The sequence below is a fragment of the Diadema setosum genome, chromosome 20 (assembly GCF_964275005.1).
Source record: "Diadema setosum chromosome 20, eeDiaSeto1, whole genome shotgun sequence".
In the NCBI taxonomy this organism is placed as follows: Eukaryota; Metazoa; Echinodermata; class Echinoidea; order Diadematoida; family Diadematidae; genus Diadema; species Diadema setosum.
This window is the reverse complement of record NC_092704.1, coordinates 11,836,357-11,850,618: the sequence shown is the minus strand read 5'-3', so window position 1 is coordinate 11,850,618 and position 14,262 is coordinate 11,836,357. Positions and strand designations below refer to the sequence as shown.

Sequence of the window (14,262 nt, the reverse complement as noted above, 5' to 3'; positions counted from 1 at the left end):
CTGTTTCGCGTTTGATTTTCAGTTTTTGCAGGACTACAATATTCCAAACATCCAGTTAAAGTAAAAGTAGTCAAAAGACCAAACAAATTGTATTCAGGAAATCGAGACTAATATCAGAGCAATGCTGTTATCTGAGAGAGAGAGAGACAAGCAAGATGTCAGCACCGAAGTGGATTGAATGTAGTGCATGTATTTGAATGTAAATACTATGATAACTCACATATCCTTTCCAAATGATGGTCTGAGTGATTAAGGGGTAATGTTCCTCTTCTTTATCGTTATTTTTTTTTTTTTCAGGAACAACAACTGTTGGTCAGTCAGGTAAGTTTCATTTACAGCATTTAAACTATTGCTGAATTTAAAATTATGCAAGAACGAAACCGTAAAAGCTAGGTCTCTCCCTCATATCTTACTTCGGTGTATTCTTTTTGGATTGCTTGGTTTAACTCTTCAAACGTCTAGTTAAAAATGTATTTCCTCTTGTTACAGAAATCACAACCCCCAGGACTCGGCCGACTCGGCCGACTCAACCAACAACCACATCTGTTACCACTTCAGCAATAGAGCAAACATCAGCACCAGGTAATCCTTTCAAACAATTTCCCCGTCACTTTGATGCAATGAACCGAATTCTATTCAGCACATTGTAGACATGAGTAGACGACAGACAATGTCAAGATATTCAAGTTTATATTATTTTGGTTTCGACCTAATTTCCCTTGCAGTCAAAATCAGAATACCAGGAGACCATTGACTGTTGTCAAAATGCTCAGGATATTCCTTCACAAAATATTTTTCTTTCCTAATGTCATAATGTCAATAATATAATATCAAGAAAATACAAAATAAGTCCTCTTAATAAGACAGGGATTAACATTACTAATTTCCATAATTTCGACACGATAACATCCAAACGAGTCCAATAGTCTGATTGGTTTCGCTTGTTTTATTTTGTTTTTGGATATTTCAGATAATTGATTTCTACAATTACCGTGCTGCACTTTGGCAATAAAAAAAAAGGTCATTTATCTGCCCGTTCAATTCTATATTTTGTTCTTTGGCTTATCCGTTATGGATTTCCTTGAACCATTACTGCAATACAAGTATTTTCTTCACTTCTTGCATGGTAAATACAAGTAGGCCTATAGATAACAAGAACTTGAATTAAAAAAAAAGGAATAAAAACGTCCGTATCAATTGCACTTTAACGTTTTTATATGGAAGAAAATTCACAAGTAGGTTACGTCAAGTATCTTAACTTTGCTTTCAGAATGCTACGAGCCACAGGAGCCATTGCAGTCAGTGAGTCCTTTGACATACGAAGCCAGCTTCAGTCAGCGTACAACCATCACTGGAATCAAAGTACCTGCCAACAGCTTCCCTACAACGACCACAGTAGTATTCAGGATCAAGCGCGCCGAAGGAGACGAATGGATTACCGTTCTTGCCGAAAACGCAGACTCGGGATCTGGTGACCTCTCTGGTTCTGGATCGGGAGATTCAGAGACCGAGGTGAAACTCTATAAGCAGATCATCATTCCCAATTCCATGATAGAACAGAGTTGCCTTTTTGATAATTCTGCCTGTGCGGAAACGCAGGAGGCGGGGCAAAAACTAACTCTCAATAGGTAATCGATTTCGTAAATGTTGCATTTTGCGATATATGTGTTTTTCCTGGTTTGGTTTTATTTCTCTTGTAATTTCTTTCCACATGAACTGTAGCCAAATGAAAACATAGTATGCACAGTAAGTAAAATATACATATAGCAATTGTAGCAATTGTCACTATGCGTAACAGCACTTTCCCCAATGACATAACAAACGAGAAAGTAGAACGTTGCCTACTACAATAATGATTATGAGAGAGGGAGACTGTCACCACAGAAATAAGTTCGCTTCCACTGGGTCCCGTCATAAACATTTTTAGCACTTGTCTCGTTATATAGACTATTGTGTTTGTGTGGAGAACACAAAACATATCGATACACTGTCCACTTTTGTAATACTTCCTGCACAGGGCGAAGTAACATTTACTTTGAGTGACACTACTTCAACAAACCTCTGGCTCCCATCTGAATTGGGACCTGTTCGGGCTTTCCAAGTGACTTTTGGAACTGAACTTAGTCTGGGAGATACGATCCAAGTCTACGGCTGCCAGGGTAAGTGTGGTCTGCTCTGACATCATATTAAGACCCTACTTCAATATGAAAATATCTTTTGAACGTGGGTTCAGTTAAAGATGTTCAGTATTCAACTAAACGTAATTATGCTGAGTGATTCTGGAAACAAAAAGTCGACGCAAAGAGCATTGAAACCCATTCTTCTTTTGTCCAATAAAACCCTGTATGTGTTGGTCCTTATTGATATCACATCCGGTTCTGGTTCAGTTTATGATGTTATTGATTAAAATATGTTATTGCATCTCATTCAATTCATCGGGTTATGCAAAAGCAGTTACCATGGGTGCATGCTTATTGCTTTCACACTTGCCTCTCAACCCAGGACCTACTGAATCTCCAACCACAAGAGGTACCTCGCCTACAGGTAAAGTTTCATACTTTCAAGTCTGATTTTGCTGTCTTCGTCAAAAATGTCGATACATTGCTGAGGTCAGAGCTTTGTCAGGCATCTATCATTATAACTTGTTCATGCGCAAAGTAATACCATTTAATACTACTAGGCACCAAACCGCACAATTCAGCGCGCTCACTACTGAATCCTGTCTGAATTTGTCAATTAAGGCAAAAGTTTCATTCGTATTGAAAGTGGTATGAAATGACTTTTGAAGCATATCTCCTTTAAGTGATGACATGTACAAGGTCAAGCTGTAAAATGACACATTCCCATTAAATGCAATAACTTTGCGCACAGAAGGGACTTCGTCTACTGGTCCAGCGACAACAACGGCTGCTCCAACAGAAGCAACAACAACTACAGGTAATGAACATGTACATTTCACTCACCTTGTGTTACCTTTTTATCTTCGTGTGTACAGTCTGTATTTTTTAGATCTTATTGTGTACCATTTCAAATTGTCAATTGATTTTCTTACTTATTTTGGTCTACTGGAAATTCGCTGATACCTTGATTTTCATCCAGCAAGGGACCAATAAGATATCCATTTGATAAACCAAACACATATATCAGTACCTAAAAGGTTATACCATTTGAAATATACATATCAGGACCAGTGCCATGTAACTGATTCGCAAAGATATTGTAATGCCACTTAAAAAGATACAATAAGGTCAGAAAAGTAGTGCCTCCCTCATGTACTTACGTGATACTCATAATATTGTTTCAGGCGTCGACTATGAAAATATCGTTTTCTCTTCGATATATCTGTTTACAGAAGGAACATCGTCTGCTGCTCCATCCACAACAACGGCTGCTCCGACACAAGCAACAACAACTGCAGGTATGCACATTCCTCTCGCTATTTAATGCAGAGAAGTTAGTGAAGTCGTTACAGTAAATTTCACCCCCCCCCCAAAAAAAAAAAAAAGTTCATATGTTTTTACTCGACTGTTATTTCTTCATTTAAAAAAACAACAATTCTTGGTCAGTCAGGCAAGTTTCCACCACTGTTGCTTTGTTGCTGTTCATTCTCCCTTACTCCTGTTCATTTTGATATAGTGGATTCTATCTGGTTGTAACTGTTCCACTACCTAGTGAAATATGCGTTTCTTGTTTTTACAGAAATCACAACCGCCAAACTATTTCAACATACATTTAACCTAAAACTTAAAAAAACAACAACAATAATAATAATAATAATTCTAATCACTCATTCAAATATACAACACTACCAATGTATACTACCAATAAATTTATTCACATAGTGATCCTTTCCAAAAGATAATTGTCTGACAGATTAGGGTATTCGTGTTTCTCTTCCTTATTGTTAATTCATTTTTCTGTTTTCAAAAACAACTCTCGGTCTGTCAGGTACATTTCAATCACTGTTTTTAAAACTATTAGTCATTTTGAAATTATGGAAAAAATGAAGCCCCTATACATGCCGCTTTCTCCCTTTCTCACATCCCAGCTCAATGCATTCTGTTTTGCACTTTAATGTTTGGTTGCAACTGTTCGACTGCCTAGTGAAACATGCGTTTCTCGCTTTTACAGAAACCACGACCGGCAGGATTCGGACGCGACCAACAACCACGTCTGCTACCACATCAGCAATTGAGATAACAACAGCACCAGGTTAACTTTTAAAACACTTTTCATATTATTTCGTTGAGGGGGATGGGAGAGCAAGAGATTATATTCATCTTCTTTAGGAGCTCGATTCAAACACTTTTCATGTTATTTAACTGCAGTAAAACGACGTCTGCATTATTATTATTATTTCACAATATTCAAACTCAAATTTGTTTCTACCAAGTTTTCTTGCATTCAAAGTAGAATTCTACTGTAAAAAGCCCTTTAAAATATTCAAAGTCCAAGCGCTCAACAATACCCAAACACATAAAGTTGAAAACCTTCGAAACACTGCAGTTAAAAAGTTCAAATAAAGAAATTTACTATGTAGGTTACAAAGAGCATTTCAATTTTGCCTTCAGAATGCTACGAGCCACAGGAGCCGTTGCAGTCAGTGAGTCTCTTGAAATACGAAGCCAGCTTCAGTCGGCCTACTACTATTACTGGTATCAAACTACCTGCCAGCAGCTTCCCTACAGCTACTACAATAGTATTTAGAATCAAGCGTGCCCAAGGAGACGAATGGATCACTGTTCTTGCCGAAAACGCAGACTCGGGATCTGGTGACCTCTCCGGTTCAGGATCGGGAGATTCAGAGAATCAGGTGAAACTCGAATACACAAATATTCTTAACTCCATTATTTGGTAACTTTGTCTATGATCTACTACCTGTGTAGTCACGAAGGAGGTGTTGGCGGAGTGAATCGAAATAGATAATCGATTTTGTACATTTCGAGTTTTTCGATTGTGTTCACTTTTTGGAAATGGTATATGGTCTTATTTATGTTGTTCTTTCTTTTCATATGTACGATTACAAACGAATAAGAAGTATGCACAGATGTAGAAGATACGATTCATTGCACCAAGTGTCACGTATGACATATAGGTCAGGACGCTTTCCCTGATAACCTAACAAACAGGAAAATAGTAACGTTGCCTACGATAAAATGATAATTGTGTCAACGAGAGAGAAAACTCCACGGGAAACCGCCATCACAAACGTAGCTTTACTCGGATTGGTTCCCATCTTCTATATTGCATCTCTTGTCTTGGACGGATTTTGTTCGCATGGGGAACAGAAAAACACACGGATACACTAATCACTCTTGTCATTATGTCATGCACAGGGCGAAGTAACAATTACTTTGAGTGACACTTCTTCAACGAACCTCTGGCTTCCATCTGAATTGGGACCTCTCCGGGCTATCCAAGTGACTTTTGGAACTGACGTTGAACTGGGAGACACCATCCAAGTCTATGGCTGCCAGGGTACGTGTAGTCTGCTGTCATATCGTAAAGACCCAACTCTCGTGTTACTAGAGTGTCTTCTGATCGTGAGCGTCATTCAAACGAGAAACTATTAAAGAAGTAGTGTTCACTATTCAACGAAACGTAATTCTGCCAAGCGATCCTGAAAACAAAAGTTCGACGAGAACGGTATAGGTGTTTCATTGCTTTGTCCGACAAAGTTCAGTATAATAAACGGGTTGGTTAATTTTCTTTAAAACTGGATTATGAATTGTATATATTTTTGCAAGTGAATACATCTCATTCAATTTATCAGCTTATTCAAAATCGATTGCTCGGGAAAGGGATTAATTAACTTTTTTTAATTCCACATTTGTCTTTCACCACAGGACCTACTGAAGCCCCAACAACAAGAGGTACCACCCCTACAGGTAAAGTTTCATATTCTTAATTCGCATTTTGGTATCTTTGTCAAAAAGTCGCTACGCTGTTGACGTCACAGCTTGGCAGACATTTGTGTTATTTTTTTTTTTACATTACCAACCTTTTGCAAAGATATTCTGATGCCTATTGAAACAAAATAAACGATAGGAAAGAAAGTCTTTCTCCATGTACTCAATTGATTTTAAATATGCTCTAGGTTGACTGTTTAATTCACATTTTCTGTTTAATAAATCTGCTTACAGAACGAACATCGTCTGCTGCTCCATCCACAACAACGGCTGCTCCTACACAAGCAACAACAACTGCAGGTAATGTACATGCACATTTCGCTAACTATCAAAATGCTTAGAATTTAGTGGGAGCGTTACTGTAAAACAAAGATCGAAATTGTCCGACTCGGCAGCTCCTTTCTTCTACATCCCGCCCCCACTCAAAAAAACAAACAAACAAACAAACAAAAAACAGTTTAATGCAAATAAACTATACAGTGCAGTCGCGTTGTAACGAACACTGTTATAACGAAATTCCGGGCACAACAAAGTAAAATTTCAGACCGCAACATTATCCGCTCTTTGTTTTTTTTTTTTTAGTATTGTTTATTTGTTTGGTTATATCGAAATTTCGATATACATGTAACGAAAGAAAACTGCTGGTCTCGAACGGGAGTTCACTGTATGTCAACGTAAAATTAATCTCTTTATAACTTACCCGAAAACCCAACACGTGCCCAAGCCTGTTGAAATTTATTTCAAAAGGGATATTTGTTAAAATGAAACACAATACAATCAAAAATGTATCTGTAGTTTTTTTTTCCCTTAAAGTAATAATAAATGAAGAATGATGATCAGTAAAATATCATTTTCTTTCTACTGTGTCTACTACAGAAGGGACATCCCCAACTGCCCCAGCTACAACAACGACTGCTCCAACGGAAGCAACAACAAGAACTACCGGTATTACAAGATTTCTTTTGCGACCTCTTATTTTCTTGTACAATCTACAAATCTTAGTCGTAAAGCGAACTTAAAGTTCTCTCCCGTCCCTCGAAGAAAAAAAAAAGAAGGTTTTTAATATTAATATTACCCAGTGAGAACTAATCATTTTATATCTGTACTCATATATCATTTCATGTATATTCCTCGATCAATGTTAAATCCAGCAATTCAAGAGTTTGAAATCATGCTTAAGTGTATACATACTTTCTAGAAGGAATTCATTGTCTGAAACCAGATTAGCGTGTAAATGGAATTAACCAAAAGCCCAGTAATCTGTTTGTCTCCACTCGTGCACTGAGTATACTAGTTCGTTAACCATTATCCAACCACCAGGATGGTAAAGTCTGTTTAAACTGTATTAGTAACTCAAAGAATAGTACAAATGCAAATGCAGAGAAGTACACTAAGATTTCAAGCATAAGCCTTGCAGACATTAAAATATATATCTGCAACTTATTCCCTGCCTGTTATGACGATTATTTTGTCTTATCAAAGAAAGTTATAGTATCTTTCACACTCCAGAAAAATAATTGCTGGTTTATCTGGCTTCAGGATGGTATGCAGATGACGTCATTTCAACGCAGGGTTCAGAATATATAGGATAAAATCATTTATAATGTTGTTTTACCTGCCCATAGTCACGAGTTCCCGAGCTTTAGTGGGTTTTTTTTTTTATCGTTATAACTTTTCTTCTAAAATTATGTTCGTCTACATAATTTGCCGTTTTGCAGAGGGAACGTTTACTACGGTTAGAGTGACTGCAACCACTGGAGCTGTTGAAACGACAATAAGAACCGGTAATGCACATGTCGTTATGTCAATTCATTTCCTCTGGAAAATATCTGTATTTGAGATACTTCAGCCGTGCATATTTTGATGGATATACGCATTTGGAAAGAAAGCTCGCCGAATTCCCCTGTATGCTTACTCTACCTTCATGCGTTTTACTTCCCTTTGACAAGGCCTCCTGGCTGAGGCTTGGAAAAGACAAACTGTGAGGGAACGAGTGAGTTAACGCGAGACCGATTGGCTCTATCGTGGGCGGATAAACCTTATATATCTATCGTGAATGATTGATTCACTTGTAGGTTAAAGCATGGAACTTATTTCTGCTTTCAGAGTGCTACGAGCCACAGGAGCCATTGCAGTCAGTGAGTTCCTTGACATACGAAGCCAGTTTCAGTCAGCCTACTACTATCACTGGAATCAAACTACCTGCCAACAGCTTCCCTACAACTACTACAGTAGTATTCAGGATCAAACGCGCCCAAGGAGACGAATGGATTACAGTTCTTGCCCAAAACTCAGACTCGGGATCTGGTGACCTCTCCGGTTCAGGGTCGGGAGATTCAGAGACTCAGGTGAAACTCCAGGAGACAAGTATTCCCAAGACCATAAACAGACAAATTTGTCTGTGATACTACTTATGTTGAAACGGGGGATGCAGCGGAAAGTTGATTTACAATTGATTATCGATTGTGTAAATGTTGCATTTTGCTATACTATATGTCTTCACTTGTCTTGCTTTTTTCGTTTGGTTCTTATGTCTGTTGTTATTTCTTATCATATGTACAGTAACTGGATATAAAGCATCTACAGAAAATAGAAGATAAAAATGAATTAAAAATTACACTTTCCCTAACATAAAGAAATTTAAAATATTGCTTAGTTGATAGATATCATATAAACGCCGGATTAAACTATACAGGAGACCACCATTATAAGCAGAACCTGTTATTGTTTTACGATTTATTTCGTTTGCATGGGAAACACGAAAATCACTGGTATGCTGTTTCCTTTTTATCATTTTTATGCATAGGGCGAAGTAACAATTACTTTTAGCGACACTGCTTCAACGAACCTTTGGCTACCATCCGAACTGGGGCCTGTCCGGGCTATCCAAGCAACTTTTGGAACTGACCTTGATATAGGAAACACGATCCAAGTCTACGGCTGCCAGGGTACGTGTAGTCTGCTGTTTTAATTTTGAGACCGTACTCCAGTATGAACATATCTTTTGACGTGAACGAGAAGATGTTCAGAATTGGACTAAACGTAATATTCTGCCGAGTGATCTGGAAACCAAATATCGACGCAAAGCGCATTTAAATGTATTCTTCTTTTGTCCAACAAAGCCCTCTCTACGTCTTGTTTCTTATGGTCATTAAAACTTGATCACTTTATAACATCATCAACAGTAATCAAATGTATTATTGCCATGTGAATACAACTCATTCGACTCACCGGTTTGTACAAAATTGATTGCCCTGGGTGGATGATTTATTTTTTTTCACATTTGCCTCTCAATGCAGGACCTACTGAAGCACCAACGACAAGAGGTACCTCCCCTACAGGTACGGAGTTTCGTATTTTCAAGTCAAACTTGGTTATCTTGGTCAAGAAGTCGCTTCACCATTAAAATCACAACTTATCGGACTTCTTTATTATTTTTTTCGTACATTGTGCATGTGGTAAGATGAAACTAGAGTGACGCAACACACGATACATTTGCGCTCGATACTGAAACCTGTCTGAAATTGTCAAATAAAAAAGTGTGTCATTAATGTATAAGATAACATGAAGTAGCATAAGAAGCTTTTTCCCCCTTTGAGTAAATACGCGCCCTGTTGATACCTTCACATTTGACCTGTAAAATCACACATTCCCATTCACTGTCTTTGCGCACAGAAGGGACTTTATCTACAAGTCCAGCGACAACAACGGCTGCTCCAACAGAAGCAACAACAACTACAGGTAATGGACATGCTCATATCGCCCACTTTTTGTTATTTCTTTTTTATCTTTTTGTATAAAATCTTATTTTTTCTCCTATCGTGGAAGACAGCAAACTGTAAACTCTCTTTCTTATTTATTCTTATCCACTAGGAGATCTCTGCTCCCTTGATTTTTATCCATTAAGGGATTGATGAGATATAACATACACGAAATCTACACAGTGACAGCATTTTAAATATATATGGACCAATGCCATGCATTGAATGCAGACGAAGTAATTACTTTGCCAAATCTATTGTGATGCCTCTTGAGAGAAAATATAATAAGGTCAAAAAGTAGTTCCCCTCCATGTACTCTGTGATCCTATAGTTTCAGGTGTTGACAATGGAAATTATCAATATCCCTGCTTACAGAAGGAACATCGTCTGCTGCTCCATCCACAACAACGGCTGCTCCTACACAAGCAACAACGACTGCGGGTATGCACATTTCTCTTGCTATAGTGCTTAATAATTAGTGGAATCTTTACAGTAAATCTAAAGAGCGAAATTATCCCACCCAACACCCTTTCTCCATTCCATGTACACCCTATAAAAAGGAAAGCTTAATGCCATTACTTGCAAACAAGCTATATTTAAACGTAAATCAGCTACCAGGCTAGCTGAAACACAAACCTTGCTTAATTGTATGTCAAAAGAACCCTGCTTAAAAGGAAATACAATGCAACAAGAAGAGATCTTCGGTTTTCCTTCTCAGTGTAAAAATGAATTAGAATGTTAAACGAAAAAAAGAAATCGTATTTTTCTTTCGACAAGAATTTGAATTTTTGGGGTTAGTTTCATCTGTTGTTCTAATGTCTACTAATATCTCCTAATATTAGTTGAAATGTTTAACATTGTTTAATAAACTGCAATTACGATATTCTCCTCTGCTCCTCAAATTTAAGGGAATGTTTCATTTACAAATAATTGAGTCTTGTTCCACACACCCATCCGCTCTCAGCTTCTTAACGTTTGTCGCAGAAATGGTGACTGCTCACCTGTTTCACAATTTGATTTGCAATTTTTGTTCGACTAATACCCCGAACATCTAGCGGAAAAAAAAAGATAGTCAAAGGGGAAAGAAACCGCAGTCAAGAACTCAAAACCTATCAAAGCAATGCCATTTTCTTAGAGAGTCAAGCAAAATATTAATACCGCAATGTATTATAAATTGTGCATGCATTCAAATTTAATGACTATCTTGATAACTCACAAAATTATTCTTTAAAAAAAATGATGGTCGTCCAATCACTAAAAGTCCATATGTTTCTTTCCTTTATCGTTGTCTTTTTTATTTCAGAATCAACGACTCTTGGTCAGTCAGGTAAGTTTTCACCACTGTTGTTTTGTTGTTGGTGGTATTCTTGTTTTACTCTTGTTCATTTTGAAATAGTGGATTTTTTGTTGTTGTTGTTGTTGTTGTTGTTGCCTGGTTTAACTGTTCGACCGTCAAGTTAGTCATGCATTTCTTCTTGTTACAGAAATCACAACCCCCAGGACTCGGCCGACTCGACCAACAACCACTTCTGTTACCACTTCAGCAATAGAGCAAACAACAACACGAGGTAATCTTTTCAAACAATTTTCATGTTATTTCACTGCAATGAAACGACGTCTGCACAATGTGGACATGAGTTTTAAAAAAGACCATTTCAAAGCATTCCAACTCAAATTGGTTTCTACTTAATTTTCCTTCTAATCAAAAGTAGAATGCTCAGTAAAAGGCCCGTAAACAATAAGTAAAGTCAAAAAGCTCAACCTGAACCCAAACTTAAAATTAAAAACTTTCGGATTCACTGCAGTTAAAAAGCTTGAATAAAATTGCTAGTAGGTTACGTCAAGTATCTTAACTTTGCTTTCAGAATGCTACGAGCCACAGGAGCCATTGCAGTCAGTGAGTCCCTTGACATACGAAGCCAGCTTCAGTCAGCCTACTACTATCACTGGAATCAAACTACCTGCCAACAGCTTTGCTTCAGTGACTACAGTAGTATTCAGGATCAAGCGCACCGATGGAGATGAATGGATTACTGTTCCTACCGAAAACGCAGACTCGGGATCGGGTGACCTCTCCGGTTCAGGATCGGGAGATTCAGAGACTCGGGTAAAGCTCGAACACACAAATATTCTGAACTCCATGATTTGATAACTTTGTCTCTTACACTACCTGTGTGGATACGCGGCAGGACGCGGGAATGAATCTAGATTGATAATCTATATTTCAAATTTTGCGATTGTGCTCAACTTTTTTTTTTTTAAAGAGGATTGGTTTCATTTCTGGTGTTATTTCTTTTCATTATGTACGGTTACAAACTAAAACTATAAAAAAAAAAAGTAAGCACAGGAGTTGTCACACATGAAATACGTCACTACACTTTACCTGACAACCGAACAACCATAAAATGATAATTATGTCAGCGAGGGAGAAAACTTCACGGGAAACCGCCATCACAAACGGGGCTTTGCTTGGATTGGGTCCCATCATATACATTGCGACTCTTTTCTTGGACGGACTTTGTTCGCATGGGAACAGAAAAACACACTGATACACAATTCACTTTTTTCATTATTTCATGCATAGGGTGAAGTAACAATTACTTTGAGTGACACTTCTTCAACGAACCTCTGGCTTCCATCTGAATTGGGACCTGTCCGGGCTATCCAAGTGACTTTTGGAACTGACGTTGAATTGGGAGACACCATCCAAGTCTATGGTTGCCAGGGTATGTGTAGTCTGATGCCATATCGTAAAGACCCAACTCTCATGTTACATCATGCGGTCATTTAAACGAGAAACTATTAAAGGAATAGTGTTCACTCTTGAACGAAACGTAATTCTACCAAGTGATCCTAAAAACATAAGTTCGACATAAAGCGCGTATCTTTACATAAATGTTTTATTCCTTTGTCCGACAAAGCTCTCTCTCTCTCTCTCGATATATATATATATATATATATATATACTGTATCTGTATCTATCTTGATTATGTATATAATGTATGAGAATATCATATCATATTTATATATATACATATATATTATGTATATATATATATATATATGGGTTGGCTAATGATCTTTACCACTGGTTCAGTTTTTATTTTGTTTTTTATATTATGAACACATGCCATTCAATTCATCGGCTCGTTATACCAAGTCAATTGCTCTGGAAAAGTGATTCATTCCCGGATTTCTTGTTTGTTTATTATTATTCAACTTTCAACGCAGGACCTACTGAAGCCCCAACAACAAGAGGTACCACCCCTACAGGTAATAAATTCTCATTTCGTTATCTTTTTCAAAGAATCGCTACTCTGTTGACGTCACAGGTTGCCAGACATCTGTACTATTTTTTTTTTTTTTTTTTACACGCCAAAAAGGTACCATCAGAAACTATTTGGACCAGTGCCATGCATTGGAAACAGATGAGAGAATTAATTGTCCAAATATTCTGATGCCACTTGAAACAATATACGGTGGGAAAGAAAAGTCCCTCTCCATGTACTCAGTTGATTTAAAATAGTCTCTAGGTTGACTGTTTAAACCACATTTTTCTGTTCATTTAATACCCCTACTTACAGAAGGAACATCGTCTGCTACTCCGACACAACCAACAACAACTGCAGGTAATGTAGGCCCTACATGCACATTTTGCTCACTATTAAAATGCTTAGAACTTAGTTGAACCATTGCTGTAAAACCAAAGATCGAAATTCTCTGACTCGGCAGCCCCTTTTTCTCCACTCACCCCCATTAAAAAAGGAAAGTTTAATGTCGCTCACTCCAAATAAATTCTAAGTAAACGTACAATCATCTTATTCATAACTTACTAGAAAACGCAAGCCTGTTAAATCTATGTCAAAAGTGGATGCTTGTTAAAGTAAAACACAATACAATCAGAAAGGTATATCTTTGGTTTGATAATGAATAAAACAAACGGTGACAAGTAAAATTTCATTTTCTTTCACCTGTGTCTACTTACAGAAGGGACATCCCCAACTGTTCCAGCTACAACAACGACTGCTCCAACGGAAGTACCAAGAACTACGGGTATTAAAAGATAACTTGCTACCTCCTTATTTCTTGAACAATCTACAAACTTTAGTCATATAGAGTTAGTTAAAGTACAGCCATTTCAAACCCAATTTTCATCATATAAACGATCGATTCCTCTTCGAATTACATGAACTCTTACATTTTCATATATCTTACATAGTCATGAGATATTTCTCACTATGTCATCAAAAAAGCTTGAAACCTGAGGAAAAGTCTCAGCCAAAGCTATACCATCCCTTTAAACGACATCAGTGATCCACAGAACAGTACAAACGCAGAGCATTATACACTAATTTTCAAGCATAAACCATGCAGAGATTACGATATATGTCTGCAACTTATTCCCTCCCTGTTATGACGATTACAGACTTTGTCGTGTCAAAAAAAGTTATATCTCCTTTACACTCAAGAAATACAATCTGGCTTCAGAGTTTTATGTACATGTCATTTCAACAACAGGGTTCAGAATATAGAAGACATAACATACATAGTGTTGCTTACCTCCCCATAATCACGAGTTTCAGATGTTCCAT

The 14,262-nt window shown here is 37.4% G+C and overlaps 1 protein-coding gene across 1 annotated transcript in view; it reads left to right on the top strand.

Annotated features, from left to right (window-relative positions):
• The window catches only part of LOC140243415 (uncharacterized), a 129,298-nt gene that overhangs the window by 62,067 nt on the left and 52,969 nt on the right, over positions 1–14,262 (top strand). The window contains exons 49-72 of the mRNA XM_072323095.1: positions 298–321; positions 490–582; positions 1,271–1,512; positions 2,018–2,159; positions 2,503–2,544; positions 2,872–2,937; positions 3,353–3,418; positions 4,132–4,212; positions 4,572–4,813; positions 5,337–5,478; positions 5,847–5,888; positions 6,144–6,209; positions 6,786–6,854; positions 7,628–7,693; positions 8,016–8,257; positions 8,716–8,857; positions 9,585–9,650; positions 10,046–10,111; positions 10,974–10,997; positions 11,155–11,238; positions 11,536–11,777; positions 12,255–12,396; positions 12,902–12,943; positions 13,658–13,723. Of these exons, the coding sequence (XP_072179196.1) occupies positions 298–321; positions 490–582; positions 1,271–1,512; positions 2,018–2,159; positions 2,503–2,544; positions 2,872–2,937; positions 3,353–3,418; positions 4,132–4,212; positions 4,572–4,813; positions 5,337–5,478; positions 5,847–5,888; positions 6,144–6,209; positions 6,786–6,854; positions 7,628–7,693; positions 8,016–8,257; positions 8,716–8,857; positions 9,585–9,650; positions 10,046–10,111; positions 10,974–10,997; positions 11,155–11,238; positions 11,536–11,777; positions 12,255–12,396; positions 12,902–12,943; positions 13,658–13,723 (2,499 nt within the window). The remainder of the gene's footprint in view (positions 1–297; positions 322–489; positions 583–1,270; positions 1,513–2,017; positions 2,160–2,502; positions 2,545–2,871; positions 2,938–3,352; positions 3,419–4,131; positions 4,213–4,571; positions 4,814–5,336; positions 5,479–5,846; positions 5,889–6,143; positions 6,210–6,785; positions 6,855–7,627; positions 7,694–8,015; positions 8,258–8,715; positions 8,858–9,584; positions 9,651–10,045; positions 10,112–10,973; positions 10,998–11,154; positions 11,239–11,535; positions 11,778–12,254; positions 12,397–12,901; positions 12,944–13,657; positions 13,724–14,262) is intronic.